The sequence below is a fragment of the Acomys minous genome, assembly GCF_964271855.1.
Source record: "Acomys minous genome assembly, chromosome: 5".
Taxonomy (NCBI): domain Eukaryota; kingdom Metazoa; phylum Chordata; class Mammalia; order Rodentia; family Muridae; genus Acomys; species Acomys minous.
This window is the reverse complement of record NC_140494.1, coordinates 24710470-24736700: the sequence shown is the minus strand read 5'-3', so window position 1 is coordinate 24736700 and position 26231 is coordinate 24710470. Positions and strand designations below refer to the sequence as shown.

At 41.7% G+C, this 26231-nt stretch overlaps 1 protein-coding gene across 8 annotated transcripts in view; it reads right to left on the bottom strand.

Annotated features, from left to right (window-relative positions):
* ACBD5 (acyl-CoA binding domain containing 5) overlaps positions 1-26231 on the bottom strand; it is a gene marked incomplete at its 3' end in the record, with an annotated part of 46069 nt that overhangs the window by 5789 nt on the left and 14049 nt on the right. For 3 of the 8 annotated variants that reach the window (XM_084781976.1, XM_084781969.1, XM_084781973.1), the window contains 7 exons: positions 20850-20984; positions 17677-17874; positions 16863-16969; positions 13306-13534; positions 9033-9232; positions 4544-4585; positions 4056-4165 (listed from right to left, as the gene is read on the bottom strand). In XM_084781976.1, the coding sequence (XP_084638102.1) occupies positions 4056-4165; positions 4544-4585; positions 9033-9232; positions 13306-13534; positions 16863-16969; positions 17677-17874; positions 20850-20984 (1021 nt within the window). Of the gene's footprint in view, positions 1-4051; positions 4166-4543; positions 4586-9032; positions 9233-13305; positions 13535-16862; positions 16970-17676; positions 17875-20849; positions 20985-26231 lie in introns of those variants that run through there. The other 5 variants (XM_084781970.1, XM_084781974.1, XM_084781971.1 and 2 more) reach the window with 4 other exon arrangements.

The window sequence follows — 26231 nt, the reverse complement described above, 5'->3', positions numbered from 1 at the left end:
CACCTGATTTTTTAATAGTGACTCTAAAACCCAGGGAGGCCTGGATAAGTTATGCTGTAGACTCTTAAGCAACCACAGATGCCACCTCAGTTTACTATACCAAGCAAAATTCAATCACCATTGAAGAAGAAAATAAGATTCCATGAAAATCAGAATTTTAACAATATCTATCTACAAATCCAGCCCTACAGAAGATGCTAGAAAGCGAACTCCAAACTAAGGAGGTTAACCACACACATGAAAACAAAGCAATGAAGTAACTGCACACTAGTAAAATCAAAAGAAGGCAAACACACAAAAAAACAACAAAAACAACCACCACCACCCACAACAACAAAATAACAGGAATCTACAGTCATCGGTTACTGAAATCACTCGTTGTCAATGGTCTCAATTACCAAATAAAAAGACACAGACTAGCAGAATAAATTTGAAAACAGGACCCATCCTTCTACTGAATGTAAGAAACGTACCTTAACATCTAAGACAGACATTATCTCAGGGTAAAGGATTGGAAAAAGATATGCAAAGCAAATGGACCAAAGGAGCAAGTGGGTATAGTCATTTTAAAATCTAACAAAATAGACTTCAGACCAAAACTAGTTAGAAGAGAAGGTAAAGGACATCACATATTCATCAAAGGAAAAAATACACCAAGATGACATTTCAATTCTTAACATCTATGCCTCAAATACAATTTGTTTTAAAAAAATAAAATAAAAATAAAAATGAAACAAACAAACAAACCCTACAGCTTAAATCACATATTGATCCTCACATACTTATAATGGGAGACTTCAATACCCTATTCTCACCAATGGACAGGTCATCCAGAAAAAACTAAACAGAGAAATAATAGAGCTAACATGTTATAAACCAAGTGGACCTAACAGATATTGACAGAGCGTTTTACCCAAACACAAAAGAATGGCCTTCTCAGCACCTCACAAAACTTCCTGCAAAATTGACCACATACTCAGATATCAAACAAGTCTCAACAGATTATTTTAAAAAACTGAAATAGCGCCCTGCTTTTTATCAAAGCACCACAGAGTAAAGCTGAATACTAACAATAATAGAAACAGAAACAGTAGAAAACTTACAAACTCGTGGAAACCTAACAACTCTACTCAATGAAAAATGGGTCAAGACAGAACAAAAGAAATTAAACATTTTCTAGAAATCAATGAAATGAAGGCACAACATACCAAACTTATGGGACACAATGAAAGCAGTGCTAAAAAGCAAGTCCATAGCACTAAGTGCCTGCATAGAAAAAAACTGGAGAGATCTCATACTAGCAACTTAGCACACCTGAAAGCTCTGGAACAAAAAGTAACCACACCCAAGATTAGACTGTAAAAAACAATCAAACTGAGGGCTGCAACCAGTAAAATAAAAACAAAGAGAACAGTAGAAATCAATGAAATCAAGAGTTGGTTCTTTGTGAAAATCAACTGGACAGTGGGTCTGTAGTGAAGGGGGGTTGGAGGAAATGGGAGCATTAGAGAGAAGGGAAGCGATAACAGGATAGAATGCATGAAAAAAGAATATTTTCAATAAAAGAAAAATGCCTGATTAAGATACCCAAATCCTCTCAAGCCTAAAAATAATTTCCTAATCAACCTGCCTCCCACCCAGGATCATCTGCCATATACAGAAGCAAAGTGTTTAAACATACCTCACTAACATGCACTGTACTGAACAGTCTGCATTGGAAAGATCACTTAACAGTGAAAAACTCAATAATACAACACAGACCTTTGTTATTGTTTCTCTATCTCTGAACAACTGAAAGGTTACTCAAAAGAAACAGTAAGCCTCCATTACTAGACTTCTGTTAGCAATTTTCTAAAAATAATCCAATTTTCAAAGGGCTGTGATGGTACAGGCCTATAACCCACCCAGCACTTGGAGGCTAAGGCAGTGATGGTGCAGGCCTATAACCCACCCAGCACTTGGAGGCTAAGGCAGTGATGATGCAGGCCTATAACCCAGCACTTGGAGGCTAAGGCAGTGATGGTGCAGGCCTATAACCCACCCAGCACTGGGAGGCTAAGGCAGTGATGGTGCAGGCCTATAACCCAGCACTGGGAGGCTAAGGCAGTGATGGTGCAGGCCTATAACCCAGCACTGGGAGGCTAAGGCAGTGACGGTGCAGGCCTATAACCCAGCACTGGGAGGCTAAGGCAGTGATGATGCAGGCCTATAACCCAGCACTTGGAGGCTAAGGCAGTGATGGTGCAGGCCTATAACCCACCCAGCACTGGGAGGCTAAGGCAGTGATGGTGCAGGTCTATAACCCAGCACTGGGAGGCTAAGGCAGTGATGGTGCAGGCCTATAACCCAGCACTGGGAGGCTAAGGCAGTGATGGTGCAGGCCTATAACCCAGCACTGGGAGGCTAAGGCAGTGACGGTGCAGGCCTATAACCCAGCACTGGGAGGCTAAGGCAGTGACGGTGCAGGCCTATAACCCAGCACTGGGAGGCTAAGGCAGTGATGGTGCAGGCCTATAACCCACCCAGCACTTGGAGGCTAAGGCAGTGATGGTGCAGGCCTATAACCCAGCACTGGGAGGCTAAGGCAGGGTACCAATGCGAGTTCAAAGACAGCCTAAGCTAAGACTGAGACTCACGTGAAAGAATAAAGAACAAAAGAAAACAATTTTTCTTCCTTTTTTTTTTTAGGATAGGGCTTCACTATGTAACTGTCTAGCCTGGAACTCTTGCTCCTCCTATCTCCGCCCACAAGTGCTGAGATTATAGGCATGGGTTATCATGCCTAGATAAGTCACTTGATTTTACTCCTTCGTGGTGTGACAAACTGCTTCAATCTTAAATAAAAAACAAATTATTATGGTTTTATGCCAAATTTCTCAACCACTTCCATTTTATGTATTTTGTGTATATGTGTGTGTACATGTTTGGGGCTGCATATGTTTGTGTGTGCAGGTGCATGTGTGTGTGCTGAATACATGTCAAAGCCATACGTCAACAAGGCTTTTTAAGGCATCATTCCTTAGAGCAGCAATGCTGTGACAGGCAGAGAACTGCTGCCTAAGGGCTATCATGTTTTAGAACAGTGGTTCTCAACCTTTGGGTTGCCACCCCTCAGAGCATCAATTAACCTTTTCATGGGGTCGCCTATGTCCATTGGAGAATACAGATACTTACATTACAATTTACAACAGCAGAAAATTACAGTTTAAAGTAGTAACAAAAATGACGTTATGGTTGGAAGTCACCACAACATGAGGACCTGTATTCAAGGGTCACGGCATTAAGAGGGTTGAAGACCACTGTTCTAGAGGCAAGCAGGGAAACTGCGGTGGGCCAGGCTGGCTGGCCTTTCCTTGTCAGCATGTATCAGCCTCTCAGCACTGGTTACTATAAGCATGCCCAGCCAGGCCCAGCTCTGTTCTGTAGGAACTGAAAATCAAACTGAGATCCCTTATGCTTGCTGTGCAACTGAGTTATCTCCACAGCCCTAACGGCTGACTTTCTACAGAAGAAACCTAAAGAAGTTTGACAGATTGGAAGGCACATCTCAGTGGCGGGCTGTCTGCCTAGTACAGAGCCCTGGACACCCAATATACGCCAAATAGAATAAAAATAGTAAAAAATAAGAAGGGGCTTGAACTCCCCTAAATTGTAAGTTAGAGTTCGTATCTTCAAAGAGCACACACATCAACAGATTTTAAAGGGACAGGCACTACCAAGACACTGCTGCTTCAGGAGTTGTAGTAAAGCTGTTTCTAAATAAGCAGCCTTTAAGAGCGTGGTATTTTCATTGGTGATAACAAAAAGCATGCAGTTAGCTATGTCATGTTACATAAATTAAAAGCATATATTTGAGTTAAAAATTATCTTTTCCAAGTACCTAGAAGTCCACAGATACCTTTTCCAAGGTAGTTTTAGTCTCAGGATCAGCAGATGTTCATAATGGCAATGCATCTATAAAATGGGCCTAATCGCCTTAATTACCATTGCAAGTTATAGCCACTACACGTTATAGGGGTTCATGCACTGTTTCAATTACAAAACTAGAGTATTACCTTCTCCTTCTTTGATAATATAAATGCACCAACCACTGGGCAATGAAAGGCCATATAATAGCAAAAGTTAATGCACCAGGAGACATCTCAAAGGGCCACCAAGATGGTCTCTGAGAAAATAAAAAAAGAAGGGTGGTCATTTAACTCATAAATACTGCAGAAAGAGACTTGAAGACATTCTTAATATGTACTTCAAAAAACTTAAAACTAATAACAAATCTCTCCTCTGATAAATTATTCTATGCTCAGTAAGCAGGCTTCTAAGACTTAAGTAAACACATCCAATTTTTGTACTGTAAGAAATAAGTTTATTATAGAAAAAAGTAAAGCACTCTCAAGGGAAAGAGTGGGCAGCAACCAAATGAGTCACTATATATATTTTTCTAAATATATTTTTATCTTCAATGCTCTAAAGGGTAAATTTCATATTTAATGACTTAAGTATCTTATAAAATATAAATGTCTTATAATTTATTTAAAACTCTTACCTGTGAGGAGGGCTGATTACTTGTCTGCAATGATAATTTCGCCTTTAAATACAAATGAAAAGTAATAACTTTGACAGAATGAAAAAAATCTGTAATTTTGGGTTTTCTTTGTTTCTTTGTTTCTGTCTTGAGAAAGGGTCTCTAGCCCAGGCTGGCCCTACACCTTCCAATGTAACTTATCCCAGGCTGGCCCTACACCTTCCAATGTAACTTATCCCAGGCTGGCCCAACACCTTCCAATGTAACTTATCCCAGGCTGGCCCTACACCTTCCAATGTAACTTATCCCAGGCTGGCCCTACACCTTCCAATATAACTGTACATGAACTTCTAGTCCTCCCTGCTTCCCCCTCCTAATCTCCCTAATACCGAGATTACAGGTATGAGCCACCCTGTATTATCCCCTCATACCACACATACCACATACACCACACCACACACACACATACACACACACACACACACACACACACACACACACCACACATAAACCTGCACACATGCACACCACACACATACACATGCACACCTGCACACCACACCACACATACACACACCACACATACACATGCACACCTGCACACCACACACACACACACACCACACATACACATGCATACTTGCCCACCACACACACACACACACACCCCTGGTTTACGCAATATTTGTAATCAAACCCCAGGGCTTCATGCATGCTAGGCAAGCACTCTACCAAATAAGCCATAGCCCCATACAACATTTTTCTAGCTCCAATTTTTTTAAGTAAACAGAATAAGTAGCTTATTCTCTCTTTTTATACTAAATTTTGATTACACTAACACCCACACTGACCACAAGTGTGTGTGTGTGTGTGTGTGTGTGTGTGTGTGTGTGGTGTGGGGGAAGAACACAGGGTGGCTCATACCTGTAATCTCAGTATTGGGGAGGTGGTGGCAGAGAGGATTCATATTCAGTTATATTGGGATTTTGTGGGGCCAGTGTGGTCCCTAAATCTGTAAGGTATACAAATACCTTATATTGTTTATATAGTTCAAATTATATGAAATTATAAAAATGAAACCTGAAATCAATGTCCAAGATATAGTTCAACTAGTAGAGTTTTTACCAATAATGCAAAAATCAGCCATGAGTGGTGGCACACGCCTGTAATCCCAGAACTCGGGGAGGCAGAGGCAGGAAGATCTCTGAGAGTTCAAGGCCAGCCTCGTCTACAAAGCCAATCCAGGACAGCCAAGGCTACACAGAGAAACCCTGTCTCAAAAACAAAACAAACAACAAAAAGAATACATGATTCACTTGTATTTAATCCCCAGAATTACAGGTTCCACTGCAATCTTTAAACTCAGGAGATGAAGACTGGAGGATCAAATGCGTAAAGTCATCCTTGACTACACTGAGGTTAACATGGGGTACACAAGACAATATTTCTAAATTATTTTTTAGGTTATTTATTTACTGTTTCCACTATTCTGTTATATATAATGTCATATATGTGTGTGTATAGTACTTTTCAATCTAAACGATTCTTCTAGTCTTATCAGATCTTCAACTTTGCTTACTCTAGTTTCCATATAAACCATCAATTTGCAAACATGTTTGAGAACTGCAGCCTTATCATTAGTCAAATGGCTATAAACAATATACATGCTTTCGTTGAGAACCCACAACATGTAATATGAGAAATGAACTATATTCTTTGTCATTAAGAGCTCTGATCTAAATGAAGCAAAAACTTTTCAGATAATTTTGAAAACTGACATTTCAATTTGGTTCATTTAAAAAACCAGTTTACTTAAACTATATACTAAAAACATACATGTTACTCCACTTTCTCTGTTTACTATAATTTTAGAGAAATAGAATGATCAATGAGCTCATTCAAGAGAAGATACCACACACTTTGGTTTCCCTGTTAGGTAGCTTTCATAATGCCAGAATGTGCTATGCCAGCCCCGGTGGGGAGGGGGAGACATCAACACTGGACCCTGAGTACCTGATACTGTCATGACAGGCAAGAGCTAACCTCTGGTGCAGTTGTGGCATAGCTGCTACGGGGTAACCAACCACTTTCTGTTACACAAGGAGGCTAATTATATCTAATACTATAAACCTGGCCAAAAGCCCATGGTTGGGAAGGTCACAGACCTATGGAGGAACACAGTGCTGTTGTTTTGCTAAATGGACATATTCAAATTACTTGTAAATATTTGTTTCCTACATAGATTAGTGTTATTCCCAATCTTAGCTAGAGAAACTTCCTCTATGGTGATGTACAGTTGATGAACTGTTCAAATTACTTAGAATAATACGGCCCTAAATGGCACATCTATTATCAACCCTTACTCTTAAGACTCAGGGAACAGCTCAGAGGGATGAGTAAAAGAACAAAAGGCCATGGGGAAGAATACTGCTGTCTTCAAAATACGGCTTGACTGTTGCAACAATGGGTGTTACATGCTCAATGCCTGAACAAGATCAAGCCAGGCAAAGTTCTAGCATGAACGGGAGAGGTGGCTTTTGAGTCCTCATGCCACAGATGAGGAGCTTGGCAGATGACGGCTGCCTGGGGGTGGGGAGTCTTTCTTTTCCCTTTGAGGGTGTAATGAGTAGGAAGTTGTCCACATGTTGGTGATGGCTTCACACCCATGTGCATATAGACAGCACTAACTCAACTAGGTAGGCTGTTTTACAAAAGAAAGAAGGCCACGGTGCTGCTGAAGCAGCAGACAGAGCCAAGAAGAGGACACAGTGGGGGGCAGCTTAGACTACACCTCGAGGCACAATGGGAAAGGCCTCAGTCCCAGCACCCCAGCACTTCAGAGGCGGAGGCAGGTGGATTTCAGTGCGTTCAAAGCCAGCATGGTCTTCAGAATAGTCCCAGGACAGCCAAGGCTACACAAAAGAGATCCTGTTTTGAAACCACCACGACCACCCCAAAAAGAGAAAACGCAAAGTATTTGGGGCAGGAGAGATGGTTCAGTGGTTAAGAGCGCTTTCTGCTCTTCCAGAGGCACTAAGTTCAGTTTCTGGCACCTATGTCAGGTTTATTGATTAAAGGATAGCAATTTGTATAAGAAAAAAATCCAGCAAACTGGGATGTCTGGGTTCTTTCTGGGCTTTTGTAAGTGACCAAAGATAATGTCTTTTCTTTTTCCTTTCTATGGTGCTAGGATTTGGAGCCATGGCTTTGAACATGCTTGGAAAACATTGTAACACCAAGCTACACCCTCAGTCTCTAGTTACTTTGTTTTCAAGGTTCAATTTTTTTCCCTTTTATTGAAAATAAGATTCTAACATAATATATCCTTATTACAATTCCCCTCCCCCTACTCCCAGCTCCTCCCCACCTTCCCTCCCCTCCAGATCCACCCCCTTTCTGTCTCCTTAGAAAAGAACAGGCTTCCAAGGCATCAGAATAAAATATAACAAAATAAAATATAATAAGAAAAACAAAATTATCCTATCAAAGTTGCACAAGACAAATAAATGAAAAAGAGAAGGCATGAGAATCAGACACCCACTGTTCCACACTCTCAGGAATATCAGGAGTTTAACATCCTTGGATCTCATAGGGCCAAAAGATAGTGAAAATCACACTCCACACTGATCTCTGGTTTTAAATTTTGGATAGTAAAACTAACCCTAAATAATTAGCAACTTAATATCTTACCTCTAACCAGCCCAATACAAACAAAAAATGTTTAACACAAGAATTTGTTGTTGCTGCTGCTTTGTTTCTGGCTGTCCTGGAACTCCCTATGCAGACCAGGCTGCCTGCCAAGTGCTGGGATTAAAGGCATGTGCCACTCTGAGTGGCTAAGGATGGCTCTAATGACAGCTAGTAGATGTTAGTAAGGATTTCCTTAATTAGTTCTTTAAACTTAGTGTATAGTAGAAATTTTTCTTCTAACATCAAGTATCCAGTCCCTAACTTCAATGTACTAATTTTTTATTCTCTTCAGTGTGCAGATTGAACCCAGGGCCTTCTAAATGCTAAACCATTTAACTCTATCACTAGGCCTGTGAACTGCTCAAATGCACACTCTAAACATTTCTATTACTGTAAGTGGCACTCATCTTTTAGGCCAGCCTTTTCAAAACTAGGTTATTTTATTGTTAACAAAAATTAAAATTTGTAGGTCCAGTGTGGTGCCGCACACCTTTAATCTCAGCACTCGGGAGGCAGAGGCAGGCTGATCTCTGTGAGTTCGAAGCCAACTTGATCTACAAAGAGTCCAGGACAGCCAGAGCTCTATGGAACAGAGAAACCCTGTCTCAAAAAAACAAAAAAAAAATTTAAATAAATAAAATAAAAAAGAAAGAAAGACATGACTTTTAAAATTTTTTTAAAATTAAAATTTGTGAAAAATGTGTATTTATGCAAATCTGAAACGTAAAAATGTATTTATGCAAATATCATCAATACAGATTCTACACTGCTCTACAGAATGAAAACAGAAGATAAGAATAAGATACACTTGGTAGCTTACCTGGGAGGCAGCTAGTGTCTCCAGTTTATGAAGTCTCTGAAGGACACTCTGCATGTCCTCTTGCAATCTAATGAGCACAAGAGCAATCTGCTCATTGAGGCTGCCTCTGGACCCGCGGTCAGAGCCCCAGCGTTCTCCATCACCTCCGCTGCCTACTTGCTGACCCTTCGTTCCTTCACTCATATGCGGCATTCTATGCCCTGTTTTAAGAAAGTAAAGTAAAATAACTATAAATAAAGGTTTCTTTCTTTTTTTTTAATTTTTAAATTTTTGGTTTTTTTAAGACAGGGTTTCTCTATGTATCCTTGACTGTCCTGGACTCGCTTTGTAGACCAGGCTGGCCTCAAACTCACAGATATCCACCTGCCTCTGCCTCCCTGAGTGCTGGGATTACAGGTGTGCATGACCATGCCTGGAAAATAAAGGTTTCTTTTTTAAATCGAATTAGTGTATTATCCATTTTCCTTGTTAATTCCTTGATATGTAAGTGTACAAAGTATAGTAAAATCAACAGGAAGCACATTAGGGTTAAAGAATAAATATAAGGGCTGAAAAGATGGATCAGAGGTTAAGAGCACTGGCTGCTCTTGCAGAGGTCCTGAGTTCAATTCCTAGCATCCACATGGCAACTCACAACTGTTTGTAACTCCAGTTCCAGAGGACTGTTCACAGACATACGTGCAGGCAAAACACCAATGCAAGTAAAATAAATAAATCATTTTTTAAAAAAGATGTAGTCTCATCTGAAAAAAAAATCAATATAAAACTTCTATTCTCTATCAGGGGAAGACTGTATATAACTTACTAATCTATGACCATGTTTATATAATCCATAAGGAAGATACATGTTCAGAGTACATGTTAAAAACCCTTTTACTGTGGCTGGAGCGATAGCTCAGCAGTTAAGCGCACTTGTCACTCCTACAGAGGACTGGAGTTTGTTTCCCAGCAGCTGCACGGCAGCTTGAAGTCATGTGTAACTCCAATTCCAGAGGATCTGACCCTCTCTTCTGGCCTCTGTGGGCACCAGCATGCACATGGTATACATAAACAATATGCAGGCAAAATTCACATATACAGAAACTAAAATTTAAAATCTTTTTTAAAAAAAATGTAAACCCTCCTTATTGTAATCAAAATTGATTTGAATTTAAAATGAAAACATTAACTGTTGTTTTAAAGTATTAAACGTTACATTACAGGCTGGTGGATGGCTCAGAGTTAAGAGTACAAACTGCACCAGGAGTGGTGGCACACAACTTTAATCCCAGCAGGTGGCAGAGGCAGGTGGATCTCCCTGAGTTCAAGGCCAGCCTGTTCTACAAAGAGAGTTCCAGGATATCCAGAGCTACACAGAGAAACCGTGTCTTAAAAAAAAAAAAAAAAAGGGAGGGGGGGAGGAAGGAAGGAAGAATTTTATTCTGGCTTCCAGTCAAGGCAAAGTCTATCACAGGAGGAAGGGCACAGCAGCAGAAACATAGGGCTACTAGTCACAATGGACCTGGAGTTAGGAAGACGAGTGAGCTGAATGCCGGTGTTCAGCTCAGCTCCTCCTGGGTATTGAATCTAGAACCCTAGTTTAAGAAACTCTTTTTATGGCTGGAGACGTGGCTCAGAGGTTAAGAGCACTGACTATTCTTCCAAAGGTGGTGAGTTCAATTCCCAGTAACCAAATGGTGGTTCAGAATCATCTACAGTAAGATCTGCTGCCCTCTTCTGGTGTGCAGGTGTACATACACACAGAATACTGTATTAATAAATAAATAAACCCTAAGAATATTTTTAAAAGAAAGAAAGTCTTAGATCATTAGCCCAATCTAGACATCTCACATAAGTGTGCCCAGCAGCTGTCTCCTCGGTGTGACTGTAAACCCTGCCAAGTTAACCAGCAATGTTAACCAGCATGCCTCCTTTAGTCCAATATAATATAATAATATATTCTAATAATATAGTCTAATATAATAACTGTTGGATCAAAAGACTACAAAGTAGAGTTGTTAAGGTTCTTAGTGTTGCCAACTTATTTTTCTGAAGGCCAAAAAGAGATATTTTGTTGTTCTTCTTGTGTTTGTCCTTTCTGTGTTCTCCATGTGTGTGTGTGTGTGCGTGTGCGTGTGCATGTGTGTGTGTGTGTGTGTGTGTGTGCGTTGTGTTGTGTTGCTGGGGCTTCAGTCTAGGCCCTCCCATACACGAGACAAGCACTCTACCACTGAACTTCATCCCCAGCACAGCTAACATTTTTATTCCTGTGAATTCTTGTAGAAAGAGCATTACAGACCTTTCCTGAAAACAGAAGCTGAAGGGTTTTTCTTTGTTGCCCTTCCCACATCCTCTAGGTGAGAGGTATATGCAGATCAAGTATGAAAGCAAACCCCAGTTCATTTGAGCTCGGGATACAGTTCTGTTTATAGTGCAAAGAGCGAGCTAGGTAGGCCTATGCACATTCGATGAACTAAGTATCAGGATACCCAGCCCGCTCTCTCGTTCCCTCTTTACTGTTCGCACTCATGTGTGAAAATTTCTCCTGAATGTACAGACTCTACCTACACTGCTTCAGCATTACAGTGGCATGGGAGGAAACCCATATGATAATGTGGATTTTGCCTGAAGTACAGTATTCTTTTAAGATTTGTGTAGATGTGTGTGAAAGAGACAGACAGAGACAGAATGTTTGTCTATGCACCACATGATACCTACAGAGCCAGAAAAGTGTGTTCAATTTCCAGAACAGGAGTTATAGACAGTTGTGAGCCCTCTGATATGGGTGCTGGAAACTGAATGTACGTCCTTTCCAAGAGCAACAAATACGTTGCTGCACCAAGCCATCTCTCAGCCCCTAACATACAGTATTTTATTAAACAGGCTTTGTGGTGGCTGATTTTGCCCTAGAGAAGGCTGATGCAAGTGTTGTGAGTATAGTGAAGACTGTTAGACTTCAATATTCACAATTTAAGGGGTATTGGGACATACCCCTATGAAAATTGAGAAGTAGCCAGACTTTGTTCACATGATTATTTCTCAACCTTTCCCTTTCCTTTTTTGATCAATGGTGCGGACTGAACTCAAACTCTGACTGAACTACACCTCTTGTTCTACACTACAATCTATATATTCATGTTCTCTCATTCTCTCTCTCTCTCTCTCTCTCTCTCTCTCTCTCTCTCTCTCTGTGTGTGTGTGTGTGTGTGTGTGTGTGTGTGTGTGTGTATCTTCTTTCAACAGTATCTTCACTTCTTACCATAAATAATTATAACAAATATATTTACTTTTTTCACACTCATATCTACTCTACTCCCTGATCACCTCACTATTATTTTTTATCATTTTTACATTTATTTATTTATTTTGTGTCAGGTGTATCAGAGGGCATGCTTGCGTCAAGGCATGCATTTGAGGTCAGAGGACAACTTATAGAAGTCAGTTATATCTCCTTCCTTGCAAGGATCAAATCCAAGTCATCAGGTTTGGCAGCACGTACCCTTACCCGAGGACCACTTTGTCAGCCCACATCACTATTGTCAATTTTTTAAAAGATTTATTTATTTTATGTAGATGAATGTTCTACCTGCATGCAAACCTACACACCAGAAGAGGGCATTAGATTTCATTATAGATGGTAGTGAGCCACCATGTGGTTGCTGGGAATTGAAGTCAGGACTTTTGGAAGAGCAGACAGTGCTCTTAACTGCTGAGCCATCTCTCCGGCCCTTATTGTCAACTTTTTAGTGTTCGATGTTCCTTCACTCTTATGACTTGACTTGTCAGCGTCACACGATCTCCTTTAACCCAAGTAAGGAAAAGATAAAGAATTCAGACTGACTTACACAGAGAATGAAAGTGGCATCAAGGTTAGAGCAGTCATTAATTGCACAGAAGGAAAAACAAGTCAAGCATAAACATGTTCCTTAGAAATACTGCATTTATATATTTAAAAACATTACCATTTCCTTAGAAATGGGCTGCCAGAGTGGCCCAGCGGACAAAGATACCTGTTACCAAAGGCCACCACCTGGGTCTGATTGATGAGAGCCACATGATGGTGAAAACTGACTCCCGTAAGTTGTCCTCTGGTTTCCACACGCATGCCAGACACTCAGACACACGTACGTTCTTTTAGAAAACAACACACAGAAGATTAAGAAAATAAAGCTGGGCACTATCACACCAACACTTGGCGGCCAGAGGCAGAAGGATCACAAGTTCCAGGCCAGACTGAGCTAGATATGAGACTGTGTCAGAAATCAGAGGGAGCCAAGGACCAAGGGCCACACACCTCTCCCTCTTCTGGCGTTAGAGAAGTCCTCACTCTCCCCGCCTCTCTTCTCACGGGGTGGCGCTCCGCTGTGACCCCGGCCGTCTTCTCCTCCGTGCTTTACTTCACCTTTTCCTTCAACTGCTCCCAGCTGCATTTTCCCAATGCTGCCATTTCCAGGAGATATGTGAGCATCTTTGCAAAAACCAGGATTGTCCAAGTGCTGACTGGGGTCACCACCTGAGTAACACTGAAAGTGTCCATTGTTTGACATAAAGCTGTGACAGTTCAAGTTACAAATATAAACAATACAACAAGTTTTCATGGTAACATAAATACTGTTTTCTAAAAGGGTCCTTTCATGATTCTGCTGAAAATAATCCTTTCTTTAAAAAGTTCTTCCCCTTGTATGAGGCTTCCCACATACAGGAAATAGTTGAGATGGGCATGAGTTTCAATGAAAGAAGGACCTGCAACTTAGTAAGGAGTGAGATGACGTTACAGCTCCATTGTCTGCTGAGGTTCCTGAGAACAGCACAGCTGCTGCTTCAGGAGTCAGTCAAGTCAGCGCCCAGCCCTTACTGGAGCTGGGTATAGGCATGGTCAGGAAAAGCTTCAACTGAGAACAAATGACTGAGGGCCATGGTGGCATGCATCTTTAATCTCTGAACTCAGAAGCAGAGGCAGTCGGATGTCTGTGAGTTAGAGGGCAGCCTGACCAACCAGAGCTACAGTCAGCCCCTGATGCAAATCCCAAAAAAAGAACAAATGACTCTAAGCCAAATCAAAGGTGTCATGACGACAGAACGGCCATCAGTGTAGTTGGATGGAAGATGGTTTGAGAACGTCCAGCAGAATCATGCTGGTCTTAAAACGCTGAGCATGGGGAGCAAGAAAAGGAGCTGTGAGGACTAGACAGTTCGCTGATTTACTAAGATAAATACAGGAGACAACAGTTCAAACACAGGTAAGCAAAAACTGATGCCATAGGTGTCTCAGATAGGGTTTCTGTTGTGTGCTTAAAAACACCATGACCAAAAGTAAGCAGGGGAGAAAAGGGTTTATTTCACTTTACAGTTTAGAAATCATCACTGAAGGAAGCCAGGGCAGGAGCCCAGAGGCAAGAACCCATGGAGGAGTGCTGCTTACTGGCTTGCTCTTTATGGCTTCCTCTGCCTGTTTCCTTACACCGTCCAGAAAGACACACCCAGTGGTGGCTCGATCCACAGGAATCTGGGCCCATGTACTTCAATCTCAATCATGAAAAGACCCTACAGGATATTTTGATGGGGACATTTTCTCAACTGAGGGTACCCTTTCCCAAATTACTCTAGCTTCTGTCGAGCTGACACAAAACTAGCCAGCACACTAGGCAAAGAGTAAGGCAGAGTTCAGAAGAGAGAAAGACACTGAGCTTATTACTTTGATAGTTATTGGCCGTAAATAATGGCTGGATCCAAAGAAGCAGTAACCGAAGCTGAACTCCTGAAGAGTAAATCCATGGACCAGCAGGGAGAGGTGACTGCAACGAACTGCACACATAGTGCATGAGGCACGCACAAGGGAGGCGTGAGGAAGGCACAGGCAGGTAGATGTCTATCAGGGTCAGCCATGAGTACATAGAGTTCTAATCCAGCCGCAGATACATAGTACAACTTTGTCTTAAAGTGGGGGAGGGGGGAGGGGGAGGGGGTGGGGGGTTAAGGAGGAGGCACTATCACCAACTTTCTTGTTGTCGTTGGGTTTTCTTTTGAGAGGGGTTGACATGCAGGGTTTTACTATGTAGCCTTGGCTGGCCTGGAACCTTCTATGCAAATCTGGCTCACCTCAAACTCAAGAATATGACAGCCTTTCCCCTGCAACTGCAGGCAACCACACCCAACCCACAGATTTATGTTTTAATTTGTTCTTCCAATACTGAATCTTGACTGAAATCTGAAGATTATTTTGACTAAAAGTAGTGTTTTGTTTCAAAGGCTTTATTTTTATCCTTAGTTATGTATGTATGTGTGCATCTTGTATGTGGGTTTATGTGGAGGCGGTTGTGAATGAGAGCAATGCCCTCGAAGGCCAGGAGAGAGCATCAGAGCCCCTGGGGCTGGATGCACAGGCACTTGTGAGCTGTCTTGACATGGACATTAGGAACCACACTTGAGTCCTCTGCGAGAGCACTCTCAGGAGGACACACTCATCACTACTGAGTCAGCTCTCCAGCCCCTGAACTGAAAGTTTTAACTGACTGGAGTATAGTCAGTATGAAGAACTAATGTATTTTGAGGATTATTCAATTTTCTTCACTAATCAATGTTTTAACAGGGACAGCAGCATAAAGAGTTTACCCTCTCCACACATTCTTTCTGTTACAAAATATTTATAAAATACACATATAATAAATTATAATGGAAATTTACATTATTAATAGTATTCTAATCCTAATATAGTATTCTAATATAATAATTTGTACTCTGGCTCTACTATTATAGTAGTCTAATAAAAGTAATTCTGTGGTATATTTTAGTCTTCTTTGGTGTACATACGTGAAAGCATATGTGTCTGACATGGCCATCCATCAGTGCAGACATATACACATGCAGCGGCCAGAGGGTACCTGGTAGCCTACTCGATCACTGTCAGGATCTCTCACTGAACCTGGAGCTGACAGCGGGAAACCCCAGCGGCCATCCTCTCTCTGTGCCCCACAGTACTGAGGGGCAGGCACACAGAGCACTACTGGCTTTGGGTTTGGATTGTTTTTTTCCTTTTCAACAGAGTCTTACATAACAGCCTGGTTGGACTGAACAGAAATCTGCCTGCCTCTGCTTCCTGAGTCCCGGGACTAAAGTTGTGCATCACCATGCTGGCCTCCTCACATGCTTTTGATCTGAACGCTGAGATTCAAACTCAGGTCCTCTCACACTCGGGCGGCAAGTGCTCTTGCCCACTGCGCCATCTCCCCAGGCTTACTGTACACGTCAGTCTACACACACAAACAAAGCTATAAATGTTTAAGCATTTTCAAGAGATTTTTTTAAATCTTGTATGTATGTGTGAGAAAGACTGGGTGTGTGTGTATGCACACACGTGGATGCGCACATGTGTGTATTACAATGTGTTCTTGGCTGTTATCTTAGCAATGAGAGTGTCACTGTGTATGTGTGGTGGTTAAAGGACCAAAACCTTCTATGTCTGTTTTGCTATCCACTAACCAGGGTCTTTTGTCATTCATCAGGACACACAGCAGCCTGGCTGGCCTGTGAGCTTCTGGGAGCCCCCATGACCACCTCCCATCCCACTAAAGGAGTACTGAGCTTTCCACAGGTTCTGGGGATCTCAAGTCTTCAGGCTTGCACAGCAAGCACTTTTCCCTATAGCACAAATGTTTCCAAAGCAATGAACACGCTTATTAGCAACTCACAGAAGGTAGTCACTGGATTTTTTTCTTTTTGCCTTTGTTAGTCTTTGTTAACATACGAAGTGGCAGGTTTCATTATGACACTTTCCTGCATGCATGTCCTACTACATTCTATGCACTGAACACACCTCTTTGTAATTTGTCATTCAGAAAATGTCATCTTTACCTCTTCTTGTCCAAACTGCTCCATAGAATCACAGTACACTTCACTATCTGAGTCACTTGTCAAATGATGCATTCCTGAAGCTTCTTCACTGTGATCTTCCGTTGTATCTAAATATAAGCAAATGTCCAGACAGTATAGCCATGCTCTAAGACAAGAAAAACATACTTTTATTCCATTTTTCATAACTCCTCAGTCCTATATTATACTCATTGTGGGAGGGAGAGCTGAATTACTAACTCATAGTATTTACTATGCACCCCAGGTTGGTCACAAATCCACAATGCTCCTGTCTCAGCATCTGAAATGCTGAAATTACAGGTATTCCACTACACCGGGCTCCAAGTCATGCTTTTTTTATTTAATAAACTACCTATATCTACTTAACTGAACAGATTACAGCTAGACTTAGGAGGTAAGTGCAGGAGAACCATCAGCAGCTCTTGGCCACCAGGTCTACAGAGCTGGGTCTTGATAAAACACACATTGCTCAGGGAGTCGGGGAACCGGCAGCCAAGTGATAACGTGTGTTCAATCCCCAGAGCCCACATGAGGCAGGGGGGTAGAAAGAGGGCCAATTCCATGCGGCTGCCCCTCTGACCTCCACAGACCTCCACCACCATGGTACACACACAACTGCACATTATAAACAAAATAAAAAAGAGACAAATGCAAGAAAACGTCCTGGCTCTAATTACTGTGTCTCAAAGCAACTAATTAGCCCTTACAGTATTAACAAGCCCTAAGAAGTCATTACTAAATACAAGATTTTAGCTGCAAGAAACAGGCTGGACAAAGGAGAACTTGAGGACTGTACCTTGGTGAACATAGACAGCAGAGTTTCCAGCCTGCTGCAAGCTCTGGTCTGCAGGCTTTGCCTCTTCGGAGCTTCCTGTACTTTGGGAAGAGTCAGTAGGAACGTCACTGTGTGTGTCCTGAGCAAAGCTATCCTTATAGCCATTGGTAACAATGGTCTCCAAATTCTCATCTGTTGGTTTCTTCATCATTTTCTTATCTTGCATGGAAAAAAAAAAAAAAGGAGAGATGCATAAAAGTGCATAGTAGCCAGGCATGGTGACTTAACCTTTAATGCCAGCACTCAAGGGGCAAAAGCAGGTGGATCTCTGTGAGTTCGAAGCCAGCCTGTCTATATAGAGAGTTCCAAGGCTATATAGAAAGAACCCTGTCTCAAAAAAAGAAAAAGTTCTAGAATCACTAGTCAATTCACAAACTACCACAATTCTTTTGAAGGGCTTCCTATCTGCATAGGAGAGATGGATGGCTGCAGAGATGGTCCAGCACCCATGACAGACTCACAGCTGCCTAGAACTCCTGCTCCACAGCATCTGGTACCCTATTCTGGCTCTGCAGGCAACAATATGCTCACACAGACTCACAAAAATAAAATAAATCTAAAAATGAAAAAATATTTAAAATAATATCATCTTGCTCTTTTCTTTGGTTTTATTGTTTTTGTTGTTGTTGCTCTTTTGAGATTTTTTGTTTGTTTTTGGTGGGTTTTTTTAATTTTTTAATTTTTGAGACAGGATTTCTCTATGAGCATTGGCTATTCTGGACACACTTTGTAGATCAGGTTGGCCTCGAACTCACAGTCACCTGCAGACCTCTGCCTCCCAAGTGCTGGGATTAAACATGTTGTGGCTCTTTTCTTTGGTTTTATATTTTGTTTGTTTGTTTGTTTGTTTTAGGTGTGGGTGTTCTTTTTTGTTTTGTTAAGACAGGGTCTCACCCTAAGTCTCTGCCTTCCAAATACTGAAATTAAAAGTGCCCACCACCATGCAAACCTCCAGTTTTGGTTTTTATAAGAAAGGGTCTCACTATGTAGCCTTAAATGGCCTACTATTCACTTTGTAACTCAGGCTGGCCTCGAACTCACAGTAATCCTGATGCCTTGTCCTCCTGCCTATAGGATTACCTAACCTGGCTTCAAACATCATCTCTTGAGCTAGAGATATGCATTTTGACAAGTAAGAGTACTTGCTGTAAAGCCTGATGGCCTGAGCTCAATCCTCAGATCCCACATGATGGAAGGGAAGAGCTGACCCCAAAAGCTGTCCTCTGATGCCCATATGTGCACTATGGCACACAAAATCACAGATATCTATGCATGCATGCATGAACACACACAGACAAACATACACAGTAAATAAATAAATAACTCTCTATGTATGTCTGTGCATCACATGCACGCCTGGTGCCCTAGGAGGTCAGGAGAGAGCATTAGATCCCCTGAAAATGAGAATTCAGAATGGCTGTGAGTTGCTGTGCGGGTGCTTGGAATTGAGCCCAGGTCCTGTGGGAGAGTAGCTAATGGTATTAACTGCTGAGCCGTCTCTCCAGCAAGTAGAATAATGTTCTAATGTTTTTAGATTATCTCAGACAGGCAAGCTGTTCTAGAAACCAAAAAATGGAGAAGACCACCAGACTAATAAACGGATCCATACAGAACAGAGTGTGAAAGCTAAGCCAAGTTGAGCAGTTTAGTATCTCTCTACAATTAGAATCTCTTGTCCTTCTACTAATAGAGCATCAGATGAGGTACTTTGTAATTCCAATACTCCATCAAAAATTATGCCTGAGATGGCCAAGAGATACAACGTAATTGCAACCCTCTAGAGACAGCGTAAGGAGGACTATTAAATTTGGGGTCACCCTGAGTTATGTAGTAAGACTTAGTCTCAAAACACTAAGAACTGAGTATGTAACTCAGTGGTAGAATGTTAGCCTTGTACGTGCCAGCTTTGCGTTCAATCCTCAGCAAGCAAAAAGAAATTCACGCCTGGATTCTATTCTCTATATTCCATTTTATTTTTCATAGAATGCTAAAGAATTTATTATATATGCCGATATCCATGCTGGAAATAACACCTGAAATAATATAAAGATGGGGCTAGGGATGTAGCTAGAACACTTGCATGACATTAACGAAGCCCTGGCCTTAAATGACAACAATGCATAGAGTGAGCGTGGAAGCTCTCACCTGTAATCCAGTGGGGAGGGTGGAGGAGGTGCAGAAGCTAAAGGTTCTCCTCAGCTACACAGCATATTCAAGGCCAGCCTCGGGTAACTGAGATATTGTTTCCAAAAATTTTAAATTAAAATTATAGCCAGGTATGGTGGCGCATGCTTTTAATCCCAGCACTTGGGAGGCAGAGGCAAGAGGATCACTGTGAGTTTAAGGCCAGCCTGGTCTACAAAGCGGGTCTAGAGAAGCCAAAGCTAACACAGAGAGACCCTGTCACTAAAGAGAGAGAGAGAGAGAGAGAGAGAGAGAGAGAGAGAGAGAGAGAGAGAGAGAAAGAGAGAGAAATAAAGAAAAAGAAAAAGAAAAATATATAAATGCATGGATGGAAAGACGGCTCAGCAGTAAAGAACACAGGTGCTCTTCCACGGGGCCTCTCAGACCATCTACAATTCTACTTCTGAAGAATTTGATGCGCTTTCTAGCCTGTGAGGGCACTGCGTGCGCATACTACACAGACACACATGTAGGCAAAACACTACACACATAATAAAATGAAAGGAAATACCCTTTAAAAAAATATATTTTTTTTATGCACTGTATGCACTACACTTGGAAAAGTAGACTACTCTTGTCCAGCCTCCACTAGCTCCTATCTCAGTCAGGATTAAGGCTGGCTATATATTCCTTAATAGAGCACTCTGACCCAGTGGATACCCAGATACATAGTCGATAGCCTGTAATCCCAGCACTCGGGAGGCAGAGGCAGGTGGATCACTGTGAGTTCAAGGCCAGCCTGGTCTACAAAGCGAGTCCAGGACAGCCAGGGCTAACACAGTGCGACCCTGTCTTGAAAAACAAAAAACAAAACAAAAAACACAGTCGATAACCCAAAGGCTGCCCACATGCATTATTAATCACACAGGTTTTTTTTAATCAGCCCAAACATTCTCGTGCTTATCAGGTACAAAATAATTGCCTGCATTAACCGGTTGCCCAAAACTTACCATTGCTACCACTCTGCTCTACTCCTTTGAATTCTCCTCGGGCCTCATCTTCCTCAGACTCAGCTCCACTGTCACTGCTCTCAGCTTTACCATTAACAGCTTTGACGTTTGAAGAGGTCAGAACATTACCAAGATCTAAAACACAAAATGAAAACCTCAATCAGCAATGTGCTAATATAGCTCAATGTTGGAATTTGCAAAACAAAGTAAAATATCATTTGTTGTTACAATACTAAGAATGGGGGCCAGAGAGATGGGTCAGAGGTCAGGAGCACTGGCTGCTCTTCCACAGGACCCAGGTGCAGTTTTAGCATCCACACGGTGGCTTGTAACTGTCCATAACCCCAGGTCCACTTACATACACGCAGGCCAAACACTCACACACATAAAAAAAAATAACTATTAAAAATATACACAGAAAGTGGGCTGGAGAGATGGCTCAGAGGTTAAGAGCACCGCCTGCTCTTCCAAAGGTCCTGAGTTCAATTCCCAGCAACCACATGGTGGCTCACAACCATCTATAATGTAATCTGATGCCCTCTTCTGGCCTGCAAGTGTACATGCAGACAGAACATTGTATACATAATAATAAATAAATAAATCTTGAAAAAAAAAATATATATATACACAGAAGCCGGGCGGTGGTGGCAGCACACACCTGTGATCCCAGCACTTGGGAGGCAGAGGCAGGTGGATTGCTGTGAGTTCGAGGCCAGCCTGGTCTACAAAGTGAGTCCAGGACAGCCAGGGCTACACAGAGAAACCCTGTCTCAAAAAAGAAAAAAAAAGTGTGTGTGTGTGTGTGTGTGTGTGTGTGTGTGTGTGTGTGTGTACACATATGTATTCTTTCACTCTATACATTTACAACTACACAAATGCCTTCAATTACCAGTTTAGAACAAAAATGAAAACATTGTCTTAACTATATTTTCTGAAGCCAAGGGAGAACTGATTTTGCATTTGACATCGAACAAAAAAATTAAATTGGAGGTAACTGACCTTCATACACAGTAAATGAATAATGATTTGCTAGCCTGTGGAAAGCATCGACATGTTATTTTAGCCCTATGACCAGTCTCCTTGATAGTATAGTTGGACTCCATTTTAATTGTTTGTTCAGCTAAAGCATCACACTACAGCTCTGGCAGTCAGTCAGACTGAACTCAAATCTGCAGCAATCCTCCTGCCTCCGTGTCCAAAGTGCTAGTGTTGCAGGCATACACCAGCATGGCCAGCTAATTTCTTTCTGTTAGATATAGAATGCTCCATGAATCTGTACCATCACCCTTGCACAGGAACCATGCTAATCGCTGCATTATTTGATTTTAGCACCTATGTTGCTGAATTGAGTACTATTCACAGTCTTTAAAAAAGAAAAGAAACAAATTTTTGCTATATTTAGGGCTTAGAGTACACAAACCAAGATCCACCTGCCTCTGCCCTTCAAGTGCTAGGATTTAAGGCATGTGCCAGCCAACACCAACAGCCATATAAGATTTTTTAAGGCATCAATTTAGTCACTTAAAGAGGCAAACTGTATTGGCTAAAGTTTCCCCTAAGAGGATATATAACTGTAATGTGCTTATGCATCAATTAAGATCTAATTAGGACACAGGAATCAGTAGTCCTACAGTGGATTGTCCATATCCAAAAGAGTCCCATGCACTACCAATGCTGTTGGGTTCTGGACCACATTTTAAGATACAACAGTGAATAGCTTCTACACAGTCTTGTTAACACACTAATGGACACTAAAGAAAGTAGAAAGGGCTGGGTATGATGCCTGTAGTCTCAGCACTCAGGAGGCTGAGGGTGAGGATCCTAAATTCAGGCCAGCAGAGTCTACATACTGAACGTTGTCAGAAAGCAAACAAAACAAAACAACAATCAAACCAAAAAACAGAAGAAAAAGAGAAGCGATCATGTGCCATAAACTTTTTGGCTTTTTCTTACAAAAATCTACTTTGGGCATGTAAGATGTCTCAGTGGGTAGAGATGCCCCCACCAACCTGATCTGAGTTCAATTCAATTCTCAGGATCCGTAGGTACTAAGAAAGCCAGTCCTTGTAAACTATCTCTGACCTCCACATTCTCACTAGTGTATATACATGCACACATGCACACATGCACACATGCACACAGAAATTAACATAAAACCACTAAAAGAAAAAACTCCAATTATAGTACATTTCAAAATACCCATACACCTTAAACAATGAGGCCTACATTCTTTTTTGGGTTTTATTGTTGTTGTTTTGTTTGTTTTGGTTGGTTGGCTAGTTTAGTTTTGTTTTTCCAGACAAGGTTTTTCTCTGTAGCCCTGGCTGGCCTGGAACTCACAGAGAACCCCATGTCTCCTGAGTGCTGGGATTAAAGGCGTGTGCCGCTACACCCACAAGGCCTACATTCTTTTTTGGGGGCTCGGGGGTATATCAAGACAGGGTTTCTCTGTGTAGCCCTGACTGTCCCAGACTCTCTTTGTAGACCAGGATAGCCTCAAACTCACAGAGTGCCACTTGCTTCTGGGATTACAGATGTGTGCTACCAAGCCCAGCTGCCCAAGACCTACATTCTTATTTAAGTCTACCTAACTAATCAAACAAAAGACTAAAATTTCAAGTCTATTTTCTATGAAAGAATCATGACATCTCCATAGTTTGTTTTGTAGAATCAGACTGTGGGGGCTGGAAAGATGGCTCAGCAGTTGGGGGCACCGACTGCTCTTTCAGAGGACCGGGGTTCAAATCCCAGCACCCATCTGGCAGCTCACAACTGTCTGTAACTCAAAGATCTAACACCCTCACACACACATACAGGCAAAACACCAATGCACATAAAATAAAGATAAATAAAATTAAAAAAAAAGAATCAGACTGTGAGTCTTATCCATGAAAGGCAAGTATGCTGCTAACACTGTTCAGTCCCAGTCATAAGGTATTTGTTACATCACATACCAAAGGCCCTTTTCCCTAGGGCCTTGTGTATGAGAGCATACTTTTTGGTTGTTTTTATTTTTAAAACAGAGCAAGAAGAAAGGAACCCAAGTATGCACAGACACACACAAAAAGAAACTCACATCTGCGCACATCTTCACCAAATATAACAAGAACCCCCCAGACCGCCATCAAGGAGACGTCTGCAACAAAACCAGCTGACAGCAGAAAACATAACGTCCATGTAGTTACGTGAGAGTGTACATTAGTCAACACCCAAAAATCTATGTAAAATGCTATACTAATAGACCAAATAACAAAAGCCACATGATTACCACATAGATGAGATGCAGAAACAAAAACACAACTTACTTTTTTGTTATAAAAATGGTAAAGAAACAAAGAATATAAGAAAACTGCCTTAAGCCTCATAAAGCAAATGATTCCTAAGAGGCTGAGAGATTGGCACAGCAGCGAGAAGCACTGGCTGCCTAGGATCTGGGTTCCATGCCCAGCACCCACATACATGGTGGCTCACAATCACCCATACTGAGGTCCCCAGGGATCTGATGTGCTCTTCTGCTCCCCAGGCATTAGGCTCACACCTCTAATCCTAGCACTTGGGGGACAAGACAGGCAGATCTCTGTGAGTTCCAGGCCAGTCTGGACTACAAAGCAAGTTCCAAAGCTACCAGGGCTACACAGAGAAACCTTGTCCAAAAAAACCAAAAAAACAAAAAAACAAAACTAAAAAAAAAAAGAAAAGAAAAGAAAAGAAAAAAAGTAAGACACATATTGCAAATGATCAAAACACAATAAAAGTTCTCAGGAAATGGGATTCTACCCACTGACCTCCAAATGATCAAAGTTCACTGTAACCCCTACCAAAATTCCACTAACTTTAGTGCAGACATTCACCAGAAGATTCTAAGAATCATGCAACAAAACGCCCTGCAATCCCAGCTACTCTGGAGCTACCATGTACCAGCCACACCTTGCATGTAAGAGGTCAAAGGACAACACACAGGAGTCAGCTGTCTCCTTCCACTGCACATGCCCTGGGAATGGAATTCAGACCCCCACAGGGTTTCTCTGTATGACAGCCCTGGCTGTCCTGGAACTGGCTCTGAAGACCAGGCTAGCCTTGAACTCTCATAGAGTAGCCTGCCTCTGCCTCCCTGACTGCGGAATTATAGGTATGTTCCACAGAAGCCCTTTTAAAAAGTATTTTATAATGTTTACTTGTGAGAGAGAGAGAGAGAGAGCGCCATAGCATACCATACCCATGGAACAGAAGAGCTTGTGGGAATAGGTTTTCTTTTTCTACCACGTGAGTTCTGTAGACCAAACTCAGGTGGTCAGACTTGGTGCCAAGAGCCTTCACCATGAAGCCATCTCTCCAACTCAATTTCTTTATTGTAAGTGAATGTTGTATAAATGGTCATGTATGTTTGTGTGTGCGTGGGGGTGGTGCACACACGTGTGGGTGCATGTGGAATACAGAAGTTGACATCAAGTGTCTTCTTCAGTCATTCTCCAACTTAATTTTTGAATGTTTTATTGTGTTTTTTCTTGTAACAAACATCTATTTATTTTGTATGTAGTTTTGTATGTCTTAGTGGGCTCATGCACACAGCCCATTAGTGGAGGGCAAATAACAAATCTGTGGCACCCAGGGACTCAATTCAGATCATCAGCCTTGGAAACCAGTGTCTGTATTCCATGAGCCATGTCACTCACTGTGCCAAATTATTTTTTGAGAGATAGTTTTCTCACTGAGTCTGCAGGTTGACAATTGACCTAGACTGGCTGAGCAGCAAGCCCCAGGGATCCTGAGGTCTCCACCTCCCAGCACAGGGCTTAGTGAAGCAGAGCCACCTTTGCACATGCGCCCTGAGATCCAAACCCAGGCCCTCGTGTTTGTGCAGCACTTGAGCGGCTGACCCATCTCCCAGGCCCATATTTGGAAAATTCTTAAAAGATTACACACTCCAGCATACACCTATTGTCCCAGCACTTAGCTGAGAAGGAATATTTCAGAGAATTAGTCAAACACCTGCCTCAGGCAAGCAGGTCTAGAGTTAGCCACTCTGCATTTAGCACGATGATCATAAAGAAAACATTTTACTATTTTAAGTTAGTAAGCAAGAAGCAGAAAGAGGTAAAATCCAATTCCTCTAAGCAAATCAGATAAAAATGACGCAATACAAGGCAACATCCAGAAGCAGCCACTACTGCCTAACTTAACACAAGCAAACCATCGTCTGCTTCCGGTACGGAACCGCGGCTGTTCTGTAATACTACCACTACTGCCAATCACTGAAAAGATGCCACAAAAAGGAATGCTAATATAATCTTTAATTAAAGCATACATAATTTTCAAGTAAATCTATTCCTGTAGTCTCATTTCTGCTTAACGAGTAAGACAGAAAATGTTAATTACTAACAG